General features: G+C 52.8%; 2 protein-coding genes across 5 annotated transcripts; one reads left to right on the top strand and one right to left on the bottom strand.

The window, feature by feature from the left end:
• The first annotated feature begins 4 nt into the window (after positions 1-4).
• Ccdc157 (coiled-coil domain containing 157) lies at positions 5-21,523 on the top strand. The gene is made up of 12 exons (XM_006972940.4): positions 5-250; positions 7,031-7,184; positions 8,687-8,951; positions 10,674-10,845; positions 11,515-12,160; positions 12,823-12,900; positions 13,235-13,425; positions 13,929-14,105; positions 14,232-14,400; positions 16,016-16,155; positions 16,543-16,631; positions 16,719-21,523. Exons 1-12 carry the CDS (start codon positions 5-7, stop codon positions 16,966-16,968), a joined length of 2,577 nt encoding a protein of 858 aa, XP_006973002.4. The 3' UTR covers positions 16,969-21,523.
• Positions 19,314-25,419, bottom strand: Rnf215 (ring finger protein 215). Of its 4 annotated transcripts, none has more exons than XM_006972939.4 (9): positions 25,025-25,414; positions 24,642-24,785; positions 23,976-24,047; positions 23,811-23,896; positions 23,232-23,388; positions 20,614-20,733; positions 20,394-20,537; positions 20,082-20,184; positions 19,314-19,999 (listed from the first exon to the last, which is right to left on the bottom strand). In XM_006972939.4, exons 1-9 carry the CDS (start codon positions 25,313-25,315, stop codon positions 19,977-19,979), a joined length of 1,140 nt encoding a protein of 379 aa, XP_006973001.1. In that variant the 5' UTR covers positions 25,316-25,414; the 3' UTR covers positions 19,314-19,976. The 4 variants fall into 4 exon arrangements, with proteins under 4 accessions (XP_006973001.1, XP_015847208.1, XP_015847207.1 ...); XM_015991722.3 differs by having other exon boundaries at positions 19,859-19,999; positions 20,100-20,184; positions 25,025-25,415; XM_015991721.3 differs by lacking the exon at positions 19,314-19,999 and having other exon boundaries at positions 20,032-20,184; positions 25,025-25,419.
• Positions 25,420-25,993: the final 574 nt, after the last annotated feature.

The following is a 25,993-nucleotide window of genomic DNA, read 5'->3' as shown; positions in this document are numbered from 1 at the left end:
CGCAATGGCAAGATGGCGGCGACCGAGAGAAAAGCCGCGGAAGACAGTGAACACACTTCCGGTCCCGCCCCCTGGCCACGGCGCACTTCCCACCCCGCCCCGAGGGCAGGGCGGCGCGCTATGCCGTTGCCATGGCAGCGGCCTGGGCGCGCCGCTAAGGGTTTCAAGGGATCCTAGGAGCCGCTGGCGCTCTGGGCGAAGTTTTGTGAGCCGGCCAGACACAGAGCTGAGGCTGCGACGCCGGAGACAGGTGAGCCGTTCTACATCATCCGCTGAACTCCCCTCGCGGCCCTGGCCGGTTTCTCGCTCCCTGCGACTGCACCTTCCAGGGCCCCCATTCCGGTCTTCCTTCCTGCTTGGCCTGTCATTTTGAAGAATTTTCCTCCCCTTAGACCTGTTGCGGTAGAGTCCCACTTAACTACGCCTTTAGCCCCTTTTTTTCTGTTCAGCACCACCTCTTCCGGACCCCGTCTTACAGTGCCCAAGCCCGCAATTCCCTAGGGTCTCTTCCCTCTGGCCTCTTTTGTAAGTTGCACCTTTAACTTCCATAGCCCCGCCCTCAAACCCGACCTCCTCCAATCATAGCTGTTCCCCAAACTCCCACCTGTGCGGCCCTGCAGACCACGCCTCTCCCGGAGACACGCCTCCAATCACCGGCCTTTCTCTCTTGAGATCCTTTAGGTCCCCATTCCCTCTCCTCTCCCAACTCCGGAATGCCGAAAGAGGGTTCTGAGCTCATCTTGACTCGCTTCACCTGTAAAATGGGACAGCAACAAAACTCCCAAGGTCCCTTTCCATCCACACTGTAGCTGGTTATTTCATTGTTATTCATGTAGAATAGGGACAGTTAGGATCAGTTGGACATTTATTTACTGCAAGCTAGATCCTGTGTCAAACACTACAGGTATTGCATCATTTGCTCCTTATAGCAAGCTATTTGCTGGTGAAGACCGTGAAATAAGAAGTCATACTCACGGCGGCGGGGGCGGGGGCGGGGGAGTTCCGTATGTGAGGGGGGGGGGAAGAATCCATAGTCTTTTTCCTCTACTAATCTGATGTTTATTACTGTGTCTTCACTGTGTCACTTTCATGTCCCAAGGGGTCCAGGCAATAGCTCACTCAGGTCAGAGATTGGCAATTGCCATTGTAGGTGCTTTTAGAGTTTCAAAAATACTTTCTCAGTGGTGACTGGACCTCAGTGGGCATACTGGCTGGGAAATAAGCATGTCTTAAACCATGGTGTCAGTTGTTTGAGAGAGGGAGGATTGAGTGTTGAAATGGAGAGGAAGGCTCCTGCCCTTCCTAATGACAATGTTGTTTCCCTTAGAGCCATCACCTGTGTGGTCTGCTTCAGGTTCACTCAAGACCTAGGAATTACAGAGACACTCCATGTTGTGTGCTCGTCCACTCCAAACACCACACTATGAATCTGCATGAGCTCCCTTTAAAAAAAAAAAAAAAAGATTTATTATGTATACAGTATTCTGCATACATAATATGCAGAATATGGCCAGAAGAGGGCACCAGATCTCATTACAGATGTTTGTGAGCCACCTTGTGGTTGCTGGGAATTGAACTCAGGACCTCTGGAAGGACAGCCAGTGCTCTTAACTGCTGAGCCATCTCTCTGTCCTCCCATGAGCTCTATTTTTAAAAGAATCAGTAGAAAGTAACTTTGGATATCCTGTGTGTATACATGTTTGTGGTGCTGACGATTGACCCAGGGCTTCATACATGTTAAGCAAGTGCCATACTACCAAGCTACAGTGTCTGCTTAACTTAGAGTATTCTTGGTGTTTTGACCCAGAATCTCATGGGAATTGGTATCCAAGATGGCCCTAGTAACAGATCCTTTTTTTTTTTTTTTTTTTTTTTTTTAGCTCAGGTGCTTTGCCTCCTGACCATGCTTCTCCCCAGATTGGGACTTCTTGCTTGCTTTATTTCCTTCGGGTCCTTCCCAGGAAAGAAAGCCAGGATGCTTCGTGTTGTTGTTTTCCTTCCTGTCTGCACTTCACTCCTTAGGGACATAAAATCTCTTGGGCTGCACTGTCTCACCAGAGGCAGTTGCCAAGTCAACACATAGGAGGCATGAGTCAAATGTATCTGTTTGTATGTGAGTATTATGGGCAGCACTCCTTGCAGGAAAACTCAGATACGGTTAGTGGTTCCTGAAGGATCTCTCCCCTTCCTCCCAAGTTTCACTTCATAGCCCAGGCTGGCCTTGAACTTGCATTCCTCCTGTCTTAGCCTCCTAAGTGCTAGGGTTACAGGCCTGTGTCACCATGCCCTGCCTCACTCTAGCAGGTAGTAGATGTTCAATCCCATTGTTGAACACATAGCATTCGACCCTCTATGCCTGTACTGCACCGCACAGTAACCACTAGCCCCATGTGGCTTTCAAGTACTTGAATAGGGCTAAGTGTGGTGGGGCCACCTTTGGTCCCAGCACTTGAGAGGCAGAGGCAGTGGATCTCTGTGAGTTTGAGGCCAGCTTGGTCTACATAGTGAGTTCCAGGACAGCTAGGGCTATGTAGAGAGACACTGTCTCAAAAAACAAACAAAAAAAATTAATGTTTTTGAAATATTCTCTGGTACAAATTGAGGGTGTACCATAAGGGTCAAATAAGCACAGGACTTTGTGACTAAATGCATTTTTAAAAAAAAGTTCAAGGGCTTGGGGGTATATAGCTGAATCAGTAGAGTGTTTACCTAGCGTGTACAAAACCCTGAGTTCAATCTCCACCACCACTTGTAGGGTACAGTGGTGAACACCTGTGATTACAGCACGTAGGAAGTAAAGGCATGGGGATCAGAGTTTGAAGGTCAGCCTCCTCAAAGTCAAGGCCAGCAGGGATATACAGACTGTCTTTTTTCTTTCCTTCTTCCCTTCTTTTTTCTATTTTTGAAGACAGAGTTTTTCTAGCCCTGACTGTCCTGCAACTCACTTTGTAGACCAGGCTGACCTTGAAGTCACAGAGATCTATCTGTCTTTGCCTCCCCAGTGCTGGGATTAAAGGCGTGGGCCACAAGACAGCACAAGCATGTCTTTTAAAAAAATTAATAGCCAAGCTGTAGAGATGACTCCGAGATTAAGACCATGTATTGCTCTTCCAGGAGACCCACTTGGATTCCAGTACTCATGTCAGGTGGCTGAGTTCCTGTACTGTCAGCTCCATGGGACCCAACACCAGTAGACTCCATAGGCACCCACAAACATCACACAGACACACTTACACTTAAAAAATGAACAAATTACAAATAAGTAAATAGTCAAATATGAATACACACACCTTTAGTCCCAGCACTCGGGGGAAGGCGGGGGTTGGGGGGGTGGGAGGGTGAGAAACAGGCAGATCTCTGTGAGTTGGAGGTCAGCCGGGTCTGTGTAATGAGCTTCAGGACAACCAGGGCTACATAGTGAGACCCTGCCTCAAAAAATTAAAAAATAAACAAAAATCTCAATTTCATATTGAGTTTTTGTTGAAATAATGCCTTGAGTATATTAGGCTAAATAAATTTTCTTTCTACACTCTTTTTTAAAAAGATTTATTTATGTTTTATGTATAAGGGTGTTTTGCCTGCAGGCATGTCCCAGTACTACAAGTGTTCAGTGCCTGCAGAGACAAAAGAGGGCATCACATCCTCTGGAACTGGAGTTACAGATTGACATCTGTGGGTGCTGAGAACCGAACCTGAGTATTCTGCAAGAGGGCCATCTCTCCAGCTTTCTTTTTACTCCTTTTGAGTGGTTTAAGAAAGGGAAAGTAGCAGTGGTGCACACCTTTAATCCCAGCATTAGGGAGGCAGAGCCAGGCAGATCTCTATGAGTTCAAGGCCAACCTGGTCTATAGAGCGAGATCCAGGACAGGCACCAAAACTACGCAGAGAAACCCTGTCTTGAAAAAAAAAAAAAAAAACAAAACAGAGAGAGAAAGTAATGTTTTAACTTACTTATCACAAGGTTCATAACTGAGATCCCTAAAACTAGAAAGACAGATGTTTAAAAAAGGAAGGAAAGAAAGTGTAGATGGAAGTTTCTTGTCCTTACCACCTATTCCCAAATAACCACTCTGAGGCGTATATTAATTGTAAACGCTTAGCCAATAGCTCAGGCTTGTTATTAGCTAACTCATACATTTAAATTAACTCATATTGCTATTGATGCTTTACCACATGGCTATACCTTTATTAGCATGGCACATTCATCTCCTGCCCCTCTGCATCTGGCTGGTGACTCCTCACTCTGCCTTTCTCTTTCCTATCATCCTTAGTTTGGTCACCCTGCCTATACTTCCTGCCTGGCTACTGGCCAATTAGCATTTTATTAAAGCATTTTGAGTGACAAATCTTTACAGTGTACAAGAGGATTATTCCACAGCAAAAAAGAGAGAGAGAAAGCAAGAAAGCAAGAAAGCAGGAAGGAAGGAAGGAAGGAAGGAAGGAAGGAAGGAAGGAAGGAAGGAAGGAAGGAAGGAAGGAAGGAAAGGAAGGAAGGAAGGAAGGAAGGAAGAAAGAAAGAAAGAAAGAAAGAAAGAAAGAAAGAAAGAAAGAAAGAAAGAAAGAAAGAAAGAAAGAAAGAAAGGAAGAAAGAAAAAGAAAAGCAGAGCTACATATACAAACCTTTAATCCTAGCACTTGGGAGGCAGAGGCAGGTGGATTTCTGAGTTGGAGGCCAGTCTAGTCTATATGGCAAGCTCCAAACCAACTAAGGCTACATAGTGAAACCCTATTAAAAAAAAAAAGATAGAAAGGCATAAAAATGTATTTAATAGAAGTTTTTCTATGAGAGCTGAAAGATTACTCAGAGGTTAAGAGTACTGGCTACTCTTGCAAAGGACCCAGGTTTAGTTTCCGGCACCCTCATATGGCTTACAACTACTGATAACTCCAGTTCTAGAGTATCTGATGTCCTTTTCTAACCCAGAAGATATCAGGTAGGTAAATGTTGCACTTGTATACCTCCAGGCAAATCATTCATAAACATAAAATACGATAAATAATTAAAATTTTAAATGCTTTGTCTTAGTTACTGTTTTATTGGTGGGAAGAAACACCATGACCAAGGCAGCTTATAGAAAGATGCATTTAGCCAGGCGGTGGTGGCTCACGCCTTTAATCCCAGCACTCAGGAGGCAGAGGCAGAGGGATCTCTGTGAGTTCGAGGCCAGCCTCCTCTACAGAGTGAGATCCAGGACAAGCACCAAAACTACATGGAGAAATCCTATCTCTAAAAACAAAAAAACAACAAAAAAAAAAATTAAAGAAAGATGCATTTAGTTGAAGGCTTGCTTACAGCTTCAGAGGTTGAATCCATGATCATTCGGATGGGAATCATGGTGGAGGCAGGCAGCATGATGCTGGAGCAGTAGCTGAGAATCCATATCTGATCCGAAAGATGCAGGCAGAGGGAGATCCAGGCTGGGCCTTTTGAAACCTAAAAGCTCATCCCCAGTGACACACCTCCTTCAACAAGGCCACACTTCCTTAATCCTTCCCAAACAGTAACATTAAATGGGACCCAAACATGTGAGCCTGTGGGGACCATTCTCATTCAAACCACCACATTCTTTAAAATAAATAAATAATAAATAACTTTCCATGTTTTGGAACTTTCAGAAACAAAGACCCAAAAGACACCAGGACATCTTTGTATTTTTATGGACAGTCATGTAAAAGTTATATATATAATTGGAGGATAAAAGTCTATGCTCGAACAGTGATAAAGAGGGGACACATAGGACATCTTTTCTTGGTGCTTAAAGGGGGAGTCATTTTGGCTCTCTGGTTCTGAGACCAGGAGCATGTGGAGGAGGAGGCTCTTCACCCCTTGACAGACAGGAAGCAGAGAGGGAAAACAGGAAGGGCCAGGGCAAGGCATGGCCCCCAGGGACACACTTGCAATGGCCTTCTTCTTCATACCAGGCCCCACCTTCAACTTTCTACTTCCTCTCAGTAATGCCATTGTATTATATATCTAGGAGAGGATGAACCCATTGACTACATCAAAACCTTCCAGGTCTAGTCACCTCTCCGCAGCTCACCAGTGGGCAACCAAGCAACCAATACACATGCCCGTGGGAGACAATTCACATTCAAACCAAAAGAGACTGTTGCATTTTTTTTCTTTTTAAAAAATTTTACTTGTAGCTTGCAGTGGTGGTGCATGCAGTGGTGGCACACGCCTTTAATCCCAGCACTTAGGAGGAAGAGACAAGTGGATCTCTGTGAGTTCAAGGCCAGCCTGGTCTACAGAGTGAGTTCCAGGACAGCCAGGACTGCTTCACAGAGAAATCCTGTCTTGAAAAAAAACAAAAACAAAAACAAAAACCAAAAAAAAGTACTTGTTTGCTATTATAATATGTGCTGATGTACGCAAACACACATGCATGTGTCACAGTGCATGTGTGGAGGTCAGAGGACAGCTTTTGTGAACTGATGTTCTCCTTGTACCATCTGAGTTCTAAGAATCGAACTCAGGTTGTCATCCTTGGGTGGCAAATGTTTTACCTGCTGAGCCATCTCACTGACTCCAGATCTTTCTTTTCACTCTCCTGTGATATCCTTATTTTCTACAGGATGCCTATCATGTGAGGTCTTCAGTGAAGAAGGGAGGGGAGTCAGTGTCCCTGAGTTTTGCAACCTTTCCAGGGAACGGCGAGGGGAAAGGAAAGCGAGCTCTGTGCTTCTGCTGTTCTCTCCATTTCCAAGCCCCCATTCCTTGCATTATACTTCTTTTGGACATGGCTGTTCTAGAAGCAGCATGGCCTAAGGATGGAAGAAAGAGAGGAGACTAAGAACTCCCGCTGCCTGAGTGATTTCTCTGGGTTCCAGTTATATATAAAGGGGACAGATTTGGGGGGAGTAGCACTCCTGTGGTCAGGCTGAAGGCATGTATACTCCCCATGTACACTTTTTCCTCATCCCCTTCCTCCAGCCTGGGACATGTCTTCTTGTAGGCAGGCAGCTTCCACGCAGTCTCCTAGGAAGCCGTCCTGTGTGCTCACTCACTCTGTTGTGTATCCATTCCTAGGGATGGGAGGGCCGCTTGCGGCCAGCCCTACACCTGAACCAGGAAGCCCAGAGCCAGAAAGCCAGGCAGCGGCACGAGCCCCAGACCTCAGAGCCGAGTCCAAGAGGTGGACATAGTCGGTCACTCCAGCTTCATGGGCAGACATCTGTGAGAGGTAAGGGCAGAACTAGTCCTCTGGGAAACCCAGAGTCCACTCCAGACCCCAGCACCCCTCTGAGTTTCCCAGCACTTTTAGCCCCAGGTCTCAGACTTGGTGACTAGGTCATACAGTAATGAGCTCAGAGGGCACAGTCCATGTGTTTACAGGGGTGCGGTGATGGTAGGGGTGGGGTGATGGTAGGGGTGCGGTGATGGTAGGGGTGCGGTGATGGTAGGGGTGCGGTGATGGTAGGGGTGGGGTGATGGTAGGGGTGCGGTGATGGTAAGGTGGGGTGGAGCCTAGCATTCCCTGTCATGCTGAAGCTATGATGTGTTTTGGCTGTGTCAGAGGGAAAGGTAGATAGCGTATCTAGCATGACTCCAGACTTGGCCCTGCCTGGGAGCAGAGACAGCGTGTGATGAAAAGACAGGCATAAAGGAAAGCTGGGCTTAGGATGGAGAAACGGCAGTATCCCAGGAGCCCAGCGTGTTCATAGAGTTGGACAGGGAGGCAAGGTTATTGCATACAGCTGAACAAGGAGGCAGGGTTCTTATAGACACACAAGGAGGCAGGGCTTATGGTATATAGGTGGATCAAGGAGACAGGTTTAGTGCTATGGGATGTTCTGTATGCTGTGAATGTGTTGCTCTGATTGGTGGATAAATAAAAAGTTGATTGGCAAGTAGCCAGGCAGGAAGTATAGGCTGGCTAAACAGACAAGGAGAATTCTGGGAAGTGGAAGGCTGAGTCAGGAGATGCCAGGACACCATCTAGGGAGCAGCATGTAATGACACACAGGTAAAGCCAAGGAGAATGTGGCGACATATAGATTAACAGAAATGGGCTGAGTTTAAGTGTAAGAGCTAGTTAGTAGTTAGCCTGAGCTAATAATGGTCGAGCAGTTTTAATTAATATTAAGCCTCGGTGTGTTCATTTGGGTCTGAGTGGCGGTGGGACTATGGGACCACGGGACCTGGCAAGACACAGGAGAGAAACTTCAACTACAGTTTAGCTAATCTTGGTAGGCACAGTCTCATTAGGGAGGCCATACTCAGGCTGTAAACATTCAGGGGGAGAAAGCTATGGTGGGTATAGTCTGAATATACTGTCAACACTGGCACTCAGTACCCCAAGGAAGGCTTTGCCATTTCCCTCTGGGCTGAGGCTCTGGAGTCCTTGATGTTACTGTGCCCATATCAATAGCATCCATTCATTTAGGACTTCACTTATTCATGGCTTCCTCAGTTCCCTACAGGTAGAAGACTTCCTGTCTCCATATAGCAAGGGGGCCTGGGCCACACAGGTTCTCTGGAGGGAGGGTGGCCCCAGGGCTGGGTAGGTGAAAGGGAGGCTGGCCGAGACATCCAGAACCAGGTTCTAAAAGGCCTGTCACTCAGGATTTCTCCTTAAAATCAGAGGTGGATTTGGGATCTGGAATACCGAGACAGGTCAGGGGGTTTATAAGGTTCTCCAGGCAATAGCCACATCACTTTGGCTGACCGTGGTTCCTCACTCAGCCCCAGGAGCCGTGGGGATGGCACACCTGCTGGGCAGCCAGGCCTGCATGGACAGCCTGCGCAAGGACCTCACCGACCTGCAGGGCACCATTGTGGAAGTGTTCTCCCGGGCTGGGCCTGTGCGTTTCCCATCCTGGAAGTTCCCTGACCGTTTGGCCTGTGATCTTGATATGGTGGCCCTCCTGGAGCACTACGACCATGTGCCAGGTGACCCTGAGTTCACACAGTTGTCCCACGCTGTGCTGCTGGAGCTGGTCATTGACAGGTAAGGCCTGGGCCAAACCCGCCCCTTGCACCAGTAGGAGCTGTTTCTAGACACACTGACAACATGGGGAACAACGGTCAACCCTGGACTGACTATACAGGTCAGGGGCCACAACTCAGGACCCTCAGAGTAACCCCACTTTCTATTGTGTGCTGTACTATGCTGCCCTAGCCCGTCTACCTCAGGGAGTTCTTGTCCTTACCCCGCTTCTGTCCTGTGCTGTTGGTCCCCACAATACCACAGCTCTGCCTGCTGTCACCTCAGGTTTCTGTGTGTCAGGAACACTACAGCTGCTGCTTAGCATTCTCATCCCAGGCTCTGGCATTTTGTGGGCTATGTTCCCTCTGTGCCTCACAAGGCAGGAAACAGGGCGGAGGATGTTTTTCCCACCCCTGGCCCTGCTAGGAAGAGCCCAGTTGCTCCCCTGTCGCCCCACCATCTCTACACTCTCATTAAAGTTTCCTCGTGGGAACACAACCCGGGCTTCTGGCACTCAAAGACCGTTCATGCCAGCAAAGCTGTCAGGGACCAATGGGCATCAGAAACATTGAGGACTGACCTGTCTAGAGATAGAAAAGACAGAGTACTCCTGTAAGGCTTGGAGGAGTCTTGAGTATGAAAGCAGTGTTTGCATCTTCCGAAGGGCTGGATGGGTGTGAGTACGGAACACTTCCTCTCCCAGAGCAAGCAGGCGTCTAGGCCTGCCCTGCTAAGCCCTTCCTGCTCCAGCAGAGCACCCCTTCACCCACCAAGGTCCCAGTCACTCACCTCCTTCCTGTAAAGCTGTTGCTGACACACCTCCCCCACCCTCCCTGGCTGAGGATGGTCTACTTCCGAGTTAGTACTGGCCTCCTTTGTGTAGAGCTGACTGCTGTGTATAAAAGTAACTCCTGCGAGAGGCCACTGAATCTAAGCTTAGCCTGGGAACCCTAGCGGGAAGGCCGTGGCCTCTAGCCCACAGTATGACATTCTGGAGGCTCAGGACATGTCAATGGTGGAACCATGACTAAGGCTATGCGTATCACAGCATCCCCCACCACAGGTGGCTGTCTGAGAACCCAGACTGCTCTGCTGAATTCCCTGCTGTGTCCTGATTCCCCAGTGTTACTGTTTGCGTGGCCCAGAGGGTCATGCAGTGGGTACCTCCTCCTCCAGGCCTCGGGCCTCCTGCCACCCCCTACCTCCTTCCATGTATGTGTTGCAAACGTACAGTTCTGCCTGTAAGGTAAGTCTTGGCCATGCCAAGGCACACTTTCCAGCATCCCCTTTCCCTAGCATTCGTTTGACTCTAAACTTGAACTTGGAGGTTGGCTTAAAGAGACCTAGCTGTCTGTACCCCAAGTCCCAATTGTCACAGAGGCTGACCGCCCCCCCCCCAACAGGAACCAGGAAAACGTGCACATGCCCTTGCCCGGCCCTACTTACCCTGTGACTTTGGGCTCCTCTTATTAAAGTAGGGTGCTACTCCCCCAGAACTTTCTGAGCCAAGCTGCCTTCCCTCAGCTTCTTGGTCAAGTGGGGAACCACGAAGCAGAAAGTACTTCCAACTAGGATGAGGGCACGGGATAGGAGGTGGCCCCCGGTTTGAGCATGAAGCTGACACGGACTCCCTCTAGGCCCTTGGTGTCCAGGTCAGTCCCCCAGAGCTCAAAGCCTCCAGTTGTATGAAGACTGTATTAGCACCAGCGTTGGCCCCAGCCCACCTAGTAACTCTGCCCACAGGCTCCTGCTGCTGCTTCAGAGCTGTGCCAGCTACCTGGAAAACCTCAGTTTGGAGCAGATGATGCCTCCTACCCGAGCAGCAGGACCATGCATGTCTGTGGGGCTCACAGTACGCCGCTTCTGGAGCAACCTGCTGAGGCTGGGCATGCTCTACCAGCAGGCAGTCCCCCAGGTGGGTCATCTTGGCCCCTGACTATGGTCACCCTCACATACTGTTACAATTCTGGCTTCCTACTGTCACTGCATGCACTGTGTCCTTCGCGGGCTCTCCACTGCCCAGCTGGAGCATTCAAATTCTAGAACCTCCCCTTCAAGTCCCATGGGCTTAGCAGTTAAGAAAGCAGGCCTTGGGGGGTCAAGTCTGGCTCCCTGGCTTTGCTATTTACACAGTGGGACTTTGGGAAATGCCTTCCCACTCTGAATGTTTGTTTATCTATACAACGGGTTTTATATGAGCCCCATTTGATAACAGATTATCCCATAATCCTCACAGTCACCCAGTTAGGAAGGTCACCATCACTGTGAGGGAGAGGAGTCTAAAACAGAGTGGTTATAGTGGCCTGAGCGCAATCAAGAGCGCAGTAAGAATTCGCTGTAACTGCCACCATTACCCTCCCAGTACCATGCACATTTAACCATGTAAAGCCTGGGGGCGGAGCAGGAGGCCAGGGCTGGGTTGAGTCACAGAGAAAGGGAGAAGGTTCTCTGTGATTTGTGTGGGTGCCACACAACATCTGAAGGTCTGAGCACTGGGCAAGGCTGTCACCAACATCTCCGGGGAACTGCTTACCTCTCACGCCCATCTCTCTCACCTGCCTTCCCTTTCTTTTCCTGACCCCAGAAAAGAGCAAACCAAGGGGAGATTCCTATCGCCAAGCCCACGGCCAAGGGTGAACCAGCCAGGAGCCCCGAAGGCATGACTGCCAAGTTCATCAAGCCTCCTTCCCCAGTGGCAGGCTTGCCCATGATCTGCCAAGGGCTACAGAGCATCCCTGTCAGAGTCTCTCTGCGGGGCCCGGCGGGGACCTCTGAGAAAACCAAGAGCGTCCACTCTCAGACCATTGAGACAGCCTTGGTGCCCTGTGATGCTTGCACCAGTGTCCAGGGCAGCTTGTGGGAGGTGGGCAAGGTGGTCATCAGCCTGTGTCAGAGCCAAAACTTGCCTTCGTCCTTGGGCCAGTTCCAGAAGCTGGTGCAGGACAGCATGGGGCTGAAGCCACTGCCGGCTGCCACCGTGGGCCACTGGGCAGCAGAGCAGAGCAAAGATCTGACTCGGCTCAGTAAGCACGTGGGGGCCCTCACCCAGCTTGTGGGGCCCCTCAGGACCCAGCTGGAAGAGGCTGAGGGGCAGAAGGATGGACTACGGAAGCAGGTGGGCAGGCTGGAGCAGGCCCTGCAGCAGGAGAAAGGAGAGCGACAGCGGCAGACAGAGGAGGCTGAGCGGAGCCTGGCCAAGTGCGAGCAGGACAGGCGCCAGCTGCTCACAGGTCTACTCCCCAGAGGCCAGACCCTGCCATAACCTCAGGACGGTCATCCCTCCTCCCCCCCAGAGACCAGGCTTCGAGTCCTGATAGTCTGCATGGAAGAAACCCTGGTTGGGGAGCGGGCAAGAGTTCCAGGGAAGGAAGGCAGCAAGAAGGGTGTAGGCATCCAGCTGGCAACCCTGTGAGCGGCTGGCGCTGTCTCCTTCGGGAGTACTGGAGGTCTGGGTAGCACCTGAGCCTCAGACTTGTCCATCAGAAGGGGAGAGGGCTGGGGTGTTAATCCATCATTCTCTCCTGGTGGTCACTAAAGGTACCTGCAGGGAGACCCCTTAGCCCCAGCTCCTCTTGGCTTTAGTAGAAGCTCTTGGGCAAAAGGAAGGTACCGTTGCCCACTGTTACCAGCCGAGGGCTTAGGGCAAGTAGTCAATGTCCTTTCTGAGCCTCTCCATTGCCTCCATGTAGATCACTGGGTCCAGAGAGGCCTAGGTAATCCAGCAGCCAGCCAGTGGAGCACGCCAGGGCCCCAGGCCTCCTAGGATTACCCCAGGCCTCTCTCAAGCAGCCCCTGCACACTGGATGATTGCCTCCACTCCACAGGGTGCACTGGCCTTAAAGGCCATAGGCCCAAGTGATCCTCTGAAAGGCCTCTCTCTTGGCTGCCGTAGAAACGTGTGACCTAAAGACAAAGGTGGCCATTCTGGAGGGAGACCTGAAGCAGCAGCAGAAGTCCATGCAGGCCATGGGTAAGACGCCCCTTTGTGTGACCCCATCCACATCGCCAACTCACTGTATAGCTGGACATGGACCTCCGTTTCCATTCCAAGCTTCTAGGGCAGACAGTGGGAACCATAGGAGAAAGATTCTGACTGTACTGTTGGTGATGGTCCAAGCTGGAGTCTCAACTTCAGTGGGCAGAAAGTGCCGTCTGTAGTCCAGACCCACCTCAGGGGGTCCAGGGCCCCATGCTGTGGTCTGGGCTTCAGATCTGTGATGTGATCTCCCCTTAGTCCAGTCAGAGATTCTCACTCAGAGCTCCTTTACCCAATCCCTTTTCTATCTGCTCACCCAACCCTGCAGCGGCAAAGGCCCAGCGGCTGGAGGAGGAAGGTGAGCGCAGGGCGGCCGCTGAGAAGCAAGTGCAGCAGCTGGAGGAGCAAGTGCAGCTGCTGGCAGGGCGGCTGGATGGAGCTGGCAAGCAGATCCGCTGGGCCAGCACAGAGCTGGACAAGGAGAAGGCCCGAGTCGACAGCATGGTCCGTCATCAGGAGGTGAGGCCTACAATCCAGGCACTGGGCTTCAGCCTCTGCAGCCCTCTTACCCCTGTTCCCTCTCACGATAGGAGAAGGTAGATACTCCCGATGTGCTCCATTTTATGAATGGAGAAACTGAGGCGTGGTGAGGCTAAAGAAGTTGCCCTGAGGCCACACAGCTACCGAGAGGCAGAGCCAATGGGTGCCAGGATATTTGGGTCTCAATGATAGAGGCAAATGTGACACCAGAGACTTGATGAAAAGAAATAAAGCCTGTTTCCCAGAATCCTTTGGGTGGGAGCTGGATGAGTGGGTCATCCAATTGCTTTCGGAATAGTGGGTCCTGGCGGTGTCCTGACTGAATGACTGTCTGCCTGCTGCCTGACTTCTGCAGTGAAACATCTGTGTGCACCCAAACAGAGCAGAGGGTCCTAGCCACCACCCCGCAGCCTCCTTAGTCCCAGATGGCTAGTTTGGCTCCAGCATCCTTTCATCAGCCCTGACTATCCATTCCCATTTAGTCCCTGCAGGCCAAGCAGAGGACTCTGCTCCAGCAGCTGGACAGTCTGGACCAGGAGCGGGAAGAGCTGCGGGGAAGTCTGGATGAGGCCGAGGTCCAGCGGGCAGAGTTGGAGGAGCAGCTGAAGAGTCTCCAGAGCGACAGGGAACAGGGACAGTGCCAGCTGCAGGCCCAGCAGGTGCGGTGGGCTGGGGGGGGTGCAGCCCTCTTCGCTGAGGAGCCTCTAACCTGCCGTTAGAGTGTCCCTGGGCCCGTGTGTCCCCAAGGGAGCTCAGAGCCAGGACTAAGCTCGCCTTTGCCCCAGGAGCTGCTGCGGAGCCTGCAGCAGGAGAAGCAGGACCTGGAGCAGGAAACTACAGACCTGAGGCTGACCATCTCCGAGCTGCGACGGGAGCTAGAGGAGCTAAAGGAGCGGGAACGACTGCTGGTGGCCTTCCCAGACCTGCACCAGCCCACGGAGGCCCAGACCCACAGTAGGGGCCTGGGGTACTGCTGAGGGCGGGGCGGGGCGGGGCCTGGGGTACTGCTGAGGGCGGGGCGGGGCGGGGCCTGGATGGGACCCGGTACTGTTCTCGCCCTCAGCAAGAGGAGATGGGGGGGGGGGGGGGCAGGAGGGTGAGCTGTGTTCTAGAGCCGCCATGACCCACAGGGTTCCCTATGTTGTTCTCCTCTCTGTGGAGACAGCACACAAAAACCCAAAGGCAAAGTGACTGCACCTTTCACCCTAGTACAGCGGTTCTCAACCTTCCTAATGCTGGGACCCTTTAATACAGTTCCTCATGTTGTGGTGACCCCCAACCATACAGTTATTTTCACTGCTACTTCATAACTAGAATTCAGCTACTGTTATGAAGCATAAGGTGACTATCTGATATGAAGGACATCTGATATAGGACACTTGTGAAAGGGTCACTTGACCCCCAAAGGGGTCACAACCCACAGGTTGAGAACAACTGCCCTAGTTATCTGTGACATCACACGTCAGTCCTTGTTCAACTTCCCCAGGTTTCCTTTCCTGGTGTCATACCACCGTGGGACCATTTTCTAGGCCATTTCTCCTGGCTGTTCAGTGTCTTGGACCCCATGGGTAGGAGCACAGGGCGCCTCCACTGGCACAGGATCCTGTCAGGCAGTCTCTGAGGCCCTGGGGTGGATGGCGCCCTCCCCAGAGCTATCCGAGATCCACTGTAGCTCAGCTGCTCACAGTGTGGTCGCTCACTCCTGAGCACTGAGTGCCACGCCTCCTCTGCCCACGGCTGCCTCAGGAGGCTAACCTGGATTCCTGTTAACAACCGGTTTTGGACATTGTGTGTGTGTGTGCACCTGCCACGGCGCAAGTGTGGTCAGAAGACAGCTGTGGAAGTTGGTTCTCTCCTTTTGCCATATGGGTCCAAGGACCAAACTCACGTGGTCAGGCTGGGTTTCAGCATCTTTCCTTCCCTGCTGAGCCATCTCACCAGCCCTACAAACATTTTAAAATTTTTTTTTTGGTGTGTGGATGTTTTGGCTACATATATGTCTATGTACTGTGTTGGTTCCTGGTGCCTGAAGGCCAGAAGACGGGGTAGATCCCCTGGAACCAGAGTTAGATGGATGTGAGCTGCTATGTGGGTGCTGGGAGTTGAACCCCGGTCCTCTCATTCACTGCACCTTCTCTCCAGCCCAACAACCTTCTTATGAAGCGGGAAACTGAGATCTAGCATGGGCGGGCGACTTGCTCAGGTGTGTAGGGCTGGGAGCTGGCATCTATCAACCCCACACCGTGAAAGGAAGAACATACATGATGACTTCCTGTGACGTGAACCCCAGTGTACCTTTGCACAACCTAGAGTACCCCTCTGACAGACCAAAGACAGGTGACCTTCAATAAGATCCATTCTTTTACTCACTACCCAAACCTGCAGTTGGAGGGCTCACCAATTCTAAAATGTAATGTCACCTTTACAGTAGGTGGCTACAGGAAGGGACAAGAGCCTCCAGAGGAAGCTGTGATGGGATGCCTGGGTGCTGCCCCTCCCCAGCCTCTGTCCTGTCCCACTGGACACAAGAGGCAGGCCCAGTGATGTCGCGCCCCAAATGTCTTTGCAGGTTCTAGCAATGTCACCCATGACATGGAGAGGCAGATGCAAGCCAATGATATCCGCATCCAGGTCCTACAGGAAGAGAACAAGCGGTTCCAGTCCATGCTGACCAAAATCCGAGAGGTGGCCCAACAGGGAGGCCTCAAAGTGAGCCTTTGGGGGGCTTGGGTATATGAAGGGGTCCTTACCAGGCAGGATTTGAGACTGCCATGAGAACCTGCCTCATGGCATGTGGCTTTAGGCCACACTTGAAAAACTTCTTCCATATGTCAAAAGGTATGAGACTATGAAAGACAGAGCCTTCCAGCTCACAATCCCACTACAGCCCCTCATTCTTTTCCTTCCGGAGTCAATATATATCACCTGTCCAAGGCTTCGCAGCTAGGTTGGCCCTTGGATGGCTTCGCAAGCCCTGCCTCTTAGTGAAGAGAACCTGAGGGCTTGCCTGGGGATTCTGCCTCCCCCTCCATCTTGACACTCTCTGCAGTTCAGGGAGGGGCTCCTGGGCCCTGATGAACTTGACCTTCTTTGCAGATGATCCCGCAGGGCCAGCTCTGGCCCCCTCCCTACAAGGACACCCAGGGAGAGATAACCTCAGCCCAGGCACAGAGTACATCCCCAGGGTGAGTAAGGCTTTTCTTGAGGTCGGTCAGATAAGTGCTAGGGTCCCCTTGATCACAGGGAATTTTGGTGTCCCTGTCTTCCCTCAGGCCCATGGGCAGACGGCAGTTTTCTGGAAGCCGGACAAGCAGTACAGGCAGAACCCATCCAGGCGGGCCCCGAGCATCCCCCTCTCGGCAGCCCAGCAGCTGGCCCAGCAAAGCCTCTCTGGAAGACAGAACCTATTCAGCCAACTGCACCCAGAACCCCATCCGGGCCTTGGCCAGGCTCAGGAGGAAACTCTCACCGAACCGAGGTCAGGCTGGCTCTACCTATCAGCCCCAGGAGCGGCCCACATAACCCGAAGCAGGGGCAGGGCTGGAGGGCAGGTGGCTAGCAATCTCCCGTGGAATAAAAGCCCCAGCCATCTGCCCACAGCGATCTTGGCCTCAGCGTGGCTGAGCTGGGGGAACAGACCTTCCCTCTTCGTTGGACAAAGGCTTCTATGATCCCACCAGGCAGGTCACTGGCCAATAGAGGCCTGCCATTGAGTGGGAGCTTCCTGTCTCCATCCTAACAGGCACTATGGGAGAGCACACAGAGAGCACCATAGAAAGGGCTTGAGGGGTACCCCTGGGTTTTCTGACCAGCACTTAGGGTAGGGCTCGGGGTGTGAGGATGCATCTGAAACAAGGACCCAGAGGCCATGACCTTGTCTCTGGTCCAGCAAGGCAGGCAGGGAACAGCAGTACTTTGCCTTCCACCTTGGTTCTGCATCTGGTGCAGGCCCCAAGGGCACCAGGTGGCTCACCAAGGAGCTCGCTGCCATTAGGGACACCAGAGAGGTCCCTCTTCGGTCCTAGAGGTCAAAGGCTCACAAAGCCACCGAAGGTAAGCCCAGGCCTTTGGACACCTTAGCCAGCCATGGTTTGCTGAGCATTAGACTTGAGAGCTCACCCAGTTCAGGGTGACATGGCACTAAGCAAGGATGTACCAGCCACACCATGCACACAGTGGTCATTTTTCTAAAGCAAGCCATTAGCCTGCCTGGAGTCCCCTTGTTTGTGAAGGACAGGCTCTAAATTCTTACTGAGGATTTCTCAGGTCACACTCTGCTGGCCTTCTAGGTGGCATTATTTATTATGTGATGAGGAGGCCATCAGGTTGAGTGCCTCAGTTTACAGTGAAGAGCCAAAGGAAGCCGGATGTGCAGTGAGCTGGCGTTGGCAGGTCTCCCAACTCCGTCTCTTGACAGCCCAGGGTTTCTGGAGGAAACCGGATGCTCTGAGTCACTCTGCCAGGGAGAGCCAGCTTTGGACACAGCTCCCTGAGAGAGGCCCTGTTCCCACTGAGCATCCCAGGCCTCCACTGACTCCTTCCCAAACAGGAGGATTGAGAGTTCAAGGCTAACCTTTGCTGTATAGGGAGGACCTGACTCAGACAGACAGATAGACAGACAGACAGACAAATAGAGAACAACAGGAAACAAATAAAAAGTTCAGAAGTCCAGTTTGTTTGGCCAGGTCCTCTGCTCAGAGGTCAAAAATCAAGGTATCATTCAAAATGTCTCCTTTAGAACACTCTGGGGAAGAGTCCTCTGACAAACTCCTGGCTGTGGCAGAGCTTGATCCTTAGGCTCAGGCTTTGGGGCTGAGGTCCCCATTGCCACGCTGCTCTAGCCTGGTTTCTGATTTGTACCGCCTGTCTTCAAGAAAGCAGTAGAGCCAGGTGGTGGTGGCACGCACCTTTAATCCCAGCACTCAGGAGGCAGAGGCAGGAAGATCTCTGTGAGTCTGAGGCCAGCCTGGGCTACAGAGCAAGCAAGCTTCAGGACAGCAAGAGCTACATATAGACCCTGGAGAGAGAGAGACAGAGACAGAGAGGAGAAACAGAGACAGGGAGAGACAGAGAGAAAGGGGGGGGGAGGCAGAGAATGTATGTCTCCCACACAGATCCCCCTCCAGTCTCTGACTTGCCTCTGCTTCCCATGGGCTCCTGTGCTGACCTGATGCTTTTTCATTGTCTTGTCACCGTTTAGTGCTGGGAATCCAACAGGACTTTGTGCATCTTAGACAAGTGCTCTACCAGTGAGCCATGCCCCAGCCTTGCCTTTCTCGTCTGCAGGCCGTTTGATATAACTTACTCACAGGGGTTAAGCTTCTCAGAGTCAATGTTGTAAAGATTACGCAAGGTATGCTCTCGCAGCAGAGGAATGCGAGGTTTTGAGGACTGTAAGAATTCTCCCTGCTCCAAGCAGGAGAAGCCAAGGGGACTGCTATTTTGTTTGATTGTTTTGGGGAGGGGCCAAGGCTGACCTCAAACCCACTATGCAGCCGAGGATGATTTTGAACTCCTGATCCTCTGGTTTCCCTTCTACAAAGAGATTGCATGGACTGCCCAGTAGCCCAGTTTGGCCTTGAACTTTTTTGTTTAATTTTTAATTAATTAACTTTTGGTTTTTGGAGACAGGGTTTCTCTGTGTAGCCCTGGCTGTCCTGGAACTTGCTTTGTAGAGCAGGCTGGCCGCGAACTCAGAGATCCACCTGCCTCTGCCTTCCCAGTCCTGGGATGAAAGGGGTATGCCATTAGGCCCAGCTGGCCTTGAACTCTTAATCCTCCTGCCTCTGCCTCCAGGTTTCTGGGACTATCGGCATATACCACCACATACCCATCTCTTGCTTAACATCTTAAAACATCTGCACAGATTTTATGTCTTATGTTAAAATATATTCCATGTTTATTTTTCTATTAAAACTTCCCTACCCAAATGTTTTTTTAAACGATGCCCTTGGCAGATGCACCACATATATTCTGTGGCTTCAAGTATCCTGGTCAGTAACATTTAGCCCAACCAAGAAATACAGCACTAGATGGTTTCTAAGGCCTCTGGTCCCAGGCAGACTGGAGTCGTCCGGCTGGACAGGCAGCAGGTAGTGGAGGAGGTTCATTTGAACATTATACCTTTGATTTGACCAAGCTATAGCCTGGGGTCATGCCAGCGGGTCCCATAGCCACACATCTTTCCCTCAATCTATCCCCCAATAAATAGCATAAAATTCAATCACAGAAGCCCCAGAATGCTGGAGACAGATGTAGTGGCCATGTTTTCTTTCCCTCCGGGTTCTGGGAGCTGCCTATAAGAGCAGACAGATATCCCAAGGTTGCAGAGAAGGGCTCTAATGATTTCTCCTTGCCTGATGGGTCCTGGCTCTGTGGCTTCAGCCTGGGGCTGTGAGTCCCTCCTATCCACCATGGGTATGGCGGGGTCTTGACTTTGCCCATAGGGCTAGTTGATCTGTCCAACCTACTATCCTGTAGTGTAGGCTGGGAAGGGTCCATCCCAAAGTGTAGAAACTCCACTTGGGCAGTTAGTCATCTGAGTAATGGTTCCCTGTAGGGGAGAAAGAAGAACAGGGAGAGGGATCAGGTGGGGCTGGCGGCTAGCCCAGGACTCCCCTGCCCCTGATGCTCACCCAGGACATTGAACTTGCATAGTGGGCAGGTCTGCTGTAGCATCAGCCAGGGGTCCACGCAGTCTCGGTGGAACTCATGCTTACAGGGCAGTACCCGGAGCCACTACAGGGTGGGGGAGGGGCACAGGCTCTAGATCAGATCTAGACCCGTGCCCTTGGCCTGGGCTAAGCGCTGAGCACTCCTGGGCCTTCCCCATTATGTTAGCCATAATGAGGACCGGAAGAAGGTCCTGGTTGGAGTATTGAGGGTCTCAGGAGCAGGATCTGGGATGCCACAGGTCAGCTGGTGGCTGACCTTGCCCAGGCACTAACCTGCTTGTTACAGAAGTTATCTAGACAAACAGCACAAGTCTCAGTGCCGGGCTCTGGAAGGCTGTGGGCTGTCCTGCTCAGCCGGCAGCGCCGGGTCTTGAGGGATGCTAGTCTCCGAACCACGCGGCGCTTAAACAAATCCCCCTGTGGGAAAAGGATGGCCACAGTCTTGCAGGCCCAAGGGCTGTGGGCACCAGGGCCTCCACAATCCGGCTCCCACCTGGCCTCCAGGCTCCTGCTGGTTCTGTCTTGATGCCTGCCGCTGGGCCTGAACCACAAGGCCTGTGCACAAGAGCATGGCCACAAGCAAGATGGCGTTCCAGAGCTGCTGCAGGGGCTTCTGGGGAGGGAAGAGGATGTCGGGGGCTCTGGGGCGGCTCCACATGCGTCCCCCAGGAGTCGCCACCCCCAGGAACACTGGTAACAATGCAGGTGACATGCACGGAGGGCCTGTCTCTGCAGGCTCCACCCCACCTACCCACATGCTTCTCAGGGTCTGCCCCAGCTGCGCGGAGCCACATCTGTCCTTAGTCCTTTGCTACTCTGTTCCCAGTGTAGATTTCCTCCTGGTATGTTCTCAGTCTCTACCATCCCCCCCCCCCCCCCAATCTAAGCTGACGTTCAGCCCTGAAGCTGCAGACGCTGGTACGCCTCTATCCTGCGATCATTTCTCTCTCCAACCACCAGCACACAGACCCCAGCCCCATCCAGGGACTCGTGCGGCAATCTGACAACACCATGCCCTCCTTCACTGTCTTCTCCCTCGTCATGTCCACGCCCTGCCCCATCCCCCCCTCTTGAAAACTGTTTGCCCTTGCCCTTGGCCTTTCAACACTTTTGGCCTACTGTTCCAGGAGCACACCCCGCCCCGCAGGGTGAGTATGCCCCCTGCCCAGCCCTCCTAATACCCACTGACCATGGGCTGCCTTGATGCTGCCCTGGGTAGTCGTCAAGGCCCTTTCAGTGCCTGAGAACAAAGTCTGACATGGCCACATTGTAGCCTCCGTCTTTGTGGGATGAAACTGAGGAGGCAGAGTAAGCAAGCCACATGGGCTCTCCCACACAGGTGCGCTGTTTCCCACAGAACTTAGCTGTGCTGTAACTAATAAACACCGTCACTTAAAAACTCAGCTTCTCAGTAGCTCTGTCTTTGTCACAGCATACAGGGTGGGACATCCTAACAGTCTTATGCAAGTCTGGTACTTCCCTGGGACTGCTCTTTCTAACACGGGTTCAACTCCCATCCCAGCAGGGGAGGGGTACTAAAGCAAGCAGACAGAAAGCCACCATCCTAGACCAGGTTGGGGTTGTGAAAGTAGCCCTTGCTTGGGGTCAAAGCACTGGAGTCATCCCTTAGTGGCGTCTATAATCCTCTCCCTCTCCCCTCTAATCACAGCGGGGTGGTGGCACCTGTTCCAGGAAACTCTGGAGCACTAGGTTGGGCTCAGGTGCGTTTGCTATGACCTGGAAGGGTTTGTGGTTCACTCCTACAGAAGGACGGTATCTATCTGCTCCCCAGCCAGAGCCCAGGCTGGGGCAACTGGGCTGTGTCCTGTGCTACACTGGGGCAGGCCGGGCAGCAAGGCGTGCTGAATGGCCACCAAGGCAGAGTCACGATGAAGCTGGGCTCTGAAGCACCCGGCTGGAAGCCCAAGGCAGGAAGAGGACAGGCAGGGCCCCTCCAATAAGTCAGCCAAGGTGCTGTTCAGCACAGCTTCCTGATTCCCAGCTCAGGGTGGGAGCTGGACCTGGGGCAGCGCTTGGCGTCCACTGTTCATCAGGGCAGCTATCATTTGGACGCCTCATCTGCCGTGGCCACCCCCAACCTGGCTGGCAGTTCCTTCGCAGCTGTTCCCTGCCAGCCTGTCCTAAACACTGTACAGTCTCACCTCCAGGCCATCAGGCCCTTTCCCAGCCTGCTCCTCTCCCAGATGTTGCCTTTCCCCCTGCCCCTCACCAGATGCCTCCTTCACCCAGAGGTCTGTGCGGTCCACCCCAGCGTCAGAGAGTGTGCGTGTGAGGGCAATGAAAACACTTGGCCTCGGGTTGTTCAGCTATGGTTTAGGAGCCAGGGTTTTAACTTGTCTGACTTCAAATCATTCAGTGCGGTCCTTGTCATGAACTACTGGAGGCTGCACACTAGGAGACAGGGTATGTCTTCCTCCCCCCAACTTATACAGCCCAGGGTTCAAGAAATGCTGTGGATTGAACTCTTGGAAGCTAAACACTAGGATACGTGGACACAAAGTCACTCTCTCCAACATACCAGGTTGGATCTCCTAAGAATGCCGAGACAGTCTGGCAAAGCGCAGCTCTGACTGAGCAGATGGAGAAAGGCTGTGAGCAGAGGACTAGGGGGAGACGGTCCAAAGCAGGAAGGTGGGGTGAGCTGAGAAAGTTCCACCATCCAAGGACTCGTGTAGTCAGAGAAAAGGGGAGTGAACACCAGGGGCCGACAGGGCAAGGCCCAGAGGCAGGAGGTCAGGGGCATACGGGAGCCGGTGAGTAAGGCAAGGGAGCCGGGACTTGGAAATAAGACTAGAAATAAAGGAGCAGTCGGGTAAAGCTCTGCAGGAGAACACTTCTCAGCATGTACATGCCCTGGGTTCTTCCCCAATGGAAAATAAACGGAACACATACAGAGCTGTGAAGACTCCCGTGCAGAGGGCAACAAGACATCAGCAGCTACCACTGCCCACGACCCTAGGCCAAGTGTCCCCTCAGTGTCCACTGTACCATGTCACTAAGTAGTCAGCTCTAAGATATGCAGGGTTGTCCTTTTAAGGCATACGTTTGTCCCCACCCGAGCCTCCAGCCCTAGGATCCACTGGCACCTACCTGCTCCTGAGCCTGACCACCTCCCAGGCACACCAAATCCTGCCAGCCTCCGTAGCTGTCCTTGGAGAGGCCACAGGTGGTCCACAATGTCAATTTCCACTCGATGTTGGCTGACAGGGACTCTCTACTGGTGATCTCAGCAGTAGCCTGGGTCCTCCTGAGAGGAGGAATCACGGGATGAGGGGGTGAGAGGACAGAGAGAAGGACCCTTGGGAAGGGAGGCCCAGATTCATCTACCTGGTTCTGCGGTGGGTACCCCAGGATATTGTCGTCGCAGGCCTTCTGGTTCGGCTCCCAGGCCTTTCCTGGCTCTCACCCAGCCAGACCAAGGGACAGCCTGTCAACCAGGCATCCAGCTTCCTCATGCTGGGCTGGTCCCTCTGTCCATAGGGCAACTCTTTTCCCAGGTCCTGCCTCTTCCTTCCCACCTCCTCCCCTGTTTTCAATCTTGGACAGTAGTTTTAGGGCTAACAGGTCAGGTAAAGGCCTTCTCCAGAGATACCCTCTTCCCCAAGTGCCCACTGGACTCAGAGACCCACAGCACCAGGCAGCAGACCACCTAAAGCAAACCCAACTCACTGCAGAAGTGCCTCCAACAGCTTGGTGACATTGGAAGAATAATGGAGGACAATCACTGGCCTGAGCAGAAGCTGAGATATGTCCAGCTGCGGGAGACAGGGAGGTCAGCAGGCTTTGGTCCCCTGTCCCCTTACCTGCTCACCCTCACAGCCCATTCCAGTTTACCTCTCGGACCACACTATGGTTTAGGATGAGGAGAAGCAGGGCAGAGGCCCCCAGGAAGAGGGCACGGCGCATCTGCAAGAGAAAATGGAAGGGGAGAAGCTGCCACACCTGCCTTCCCCGTGGCCCCCCCACGCTCAGGAGCCTGACCGCTGGATAGACTAGCTCTAAGCTCCCTCAAGCCAAGCCAAAGCTAAAGCTGAAGAGATTTGACAGCCAAAGGTAACACCCGATGGTTGTGGACTGAGGCAATTTGAATTATGAGACGCAGATTACAGTATTTTAGAGATGTTAACTTTCCTAATTTCGGATACCATAGTTACATAAGGAATATCTGTGATTTTAAGAAATTTGCACAGTATCATGTATGTGTGAAACGTCCATTCCTCCCGTTCTGTAGGATCCAAAAAACCTTGTCATTTGCCCTAGTCCTGGCAAAGCATTCTCCCCACCCTTGCTGACTCCAATCATGTATTCTGAGAACAGGTCCTCTTTCCTCAGCACATCTTCCACCTCCCCATCACACTGCTCTGACGCTCCATAGCGGGGTCTCCTGACTCAAGCCAGGCCTTCTCTGGAAGGCTCCTCATAGGCCACCTGGTAGCCTGGCTCCAGTAGACGTTATGAAAGCATTTCCTTTCTCCCCTTCCCTCCAAAAACCCTTTGCACCTGCTGGACCAGGGCCTTGGGACATGCCTTCCGGCCACTGCCTCGATTCTCCTGGTGGAACTGGGCGGCTTGCTCTTTGCCCACATATGCCACTGCAATCCAGCCGTCTACAGGTATCTCTTGCTCAGCATCCACGACGTCCATCTGTGTGAGGAGCCACGAGAAGAGGGAGGCAAGGGGAGCGGAAGAGGCAGCCAGGGTCTGACAGGGGTTGCAAGGTCAGGGTGTGGGAATGAGTTTGGAAGGGGCATGTGGATCTCAGGTCTGTGAAATCCTGAATGCCAGGAAGAGCGGCTCTGGGCTGTCAAGGATGAAGACGGATTCTGGGGAGCCCTGTCTATGCGTGGTTGGTCATGGGCATGTCTTGGCAGGGTTGAGCTCACCAGCAGCAGGCGGCCGCCCAGCAGCGGCTCGGGGTCCGCTTCAGGGCCGATCCTGACGCCCTCCAAAACCAGGGCGTCCTGCCGCGGCAGCTTCACGTCCACTCGCACCGTGCGGGCTCCGCCCCGCCCCGCCCGGGCCGCCGGCTCGCTGCCATCCGCCGCGGCCCCGGGCCCCGCCAGGCCCAACCACAGAGGCAACAGGGGGAGCAGCAGCAGCAGCGGTGACGGCGGCGATGGAGGAGGTGGCGGCGACGGTGGCGACCTCAGCGCGGGGCGATCGGCAGGGCCCATAGTCGGACCGAAGAGCTGGCGAGGCCGTGGGGTGGGGGGGTCCCAGGCTCCCGCAGAACAGAGAGCGAGGCCGCGCCGGACGGGGCGGGGCGCCGGTAGGGGCGGAGCCGCGGCCGGCGGGGGCGGGGCGCCGGGAGAGGGAGCTGCGTGCTTGGCAGCTCCGCGCACCCCCTAGTGGTCCCTGAGAACCCTAGGGCAGGCGGCGGAGGATGCTGAGATGCAGCCGGTTCCCTGACAGCAGAAGGCTCCGGAGAGCTTGCCAGGTTGTCAGTGGAGACAGGTGCTGGGTAGTCGCAGGACCTGAGAAAGGCAGGAACGAGGGAGGTGTAGGGCCTGAGCTGATGGACCCACGGTATAGCCAAGGCTATGTTATATCTTCCTCCGAGTCTGCGTTTCTTAATAGAATCAAATAGCAGGCGGCAGAGAATCAGCGACGGAGAGCAGATCGAGAGATTGAGGCCATGGTCTTAAAGGAGCAGGGAGAAGGGCTGGCGCGTGAGGCTTGACAAACCACACAAAGCCATAGTGGCACTGAGAACTGGACAGCTCTCGTCTGTAAAATGAGCTTGATCTAAACCTGCACTACTCCACGTCTAACATAATCCCCAATGCTTGCTGGATTGTGAAGGTTCCATTTTGTACTAAAATTTGTCCTTTACCCTGAGGGCTGTGGTTGCT

The sequence above is a fragment of the Peromyscus maniculatus genome, chromosome 10 (genome assembly GCF_049852395.1).
Source record: "Peromyscus maniculatus bairdii isolate BWxNUB_F1_BW_parent chromosome 10, HU_Pman_BW_mat_3.1, whole genome shotgun sequence".
In the NCBI taxonomy this organism is placed as follows: Eukaryota; Metazoa; Chordata; class Mammalia; order Rodentia; family Cricetidae; genus Peromyscus; species Peromyscus maniculatus.
Note: the sequence above shows the minus strand (reverse complement) of the source record. Positions and strands in the feature narration are given on the sequence as shown.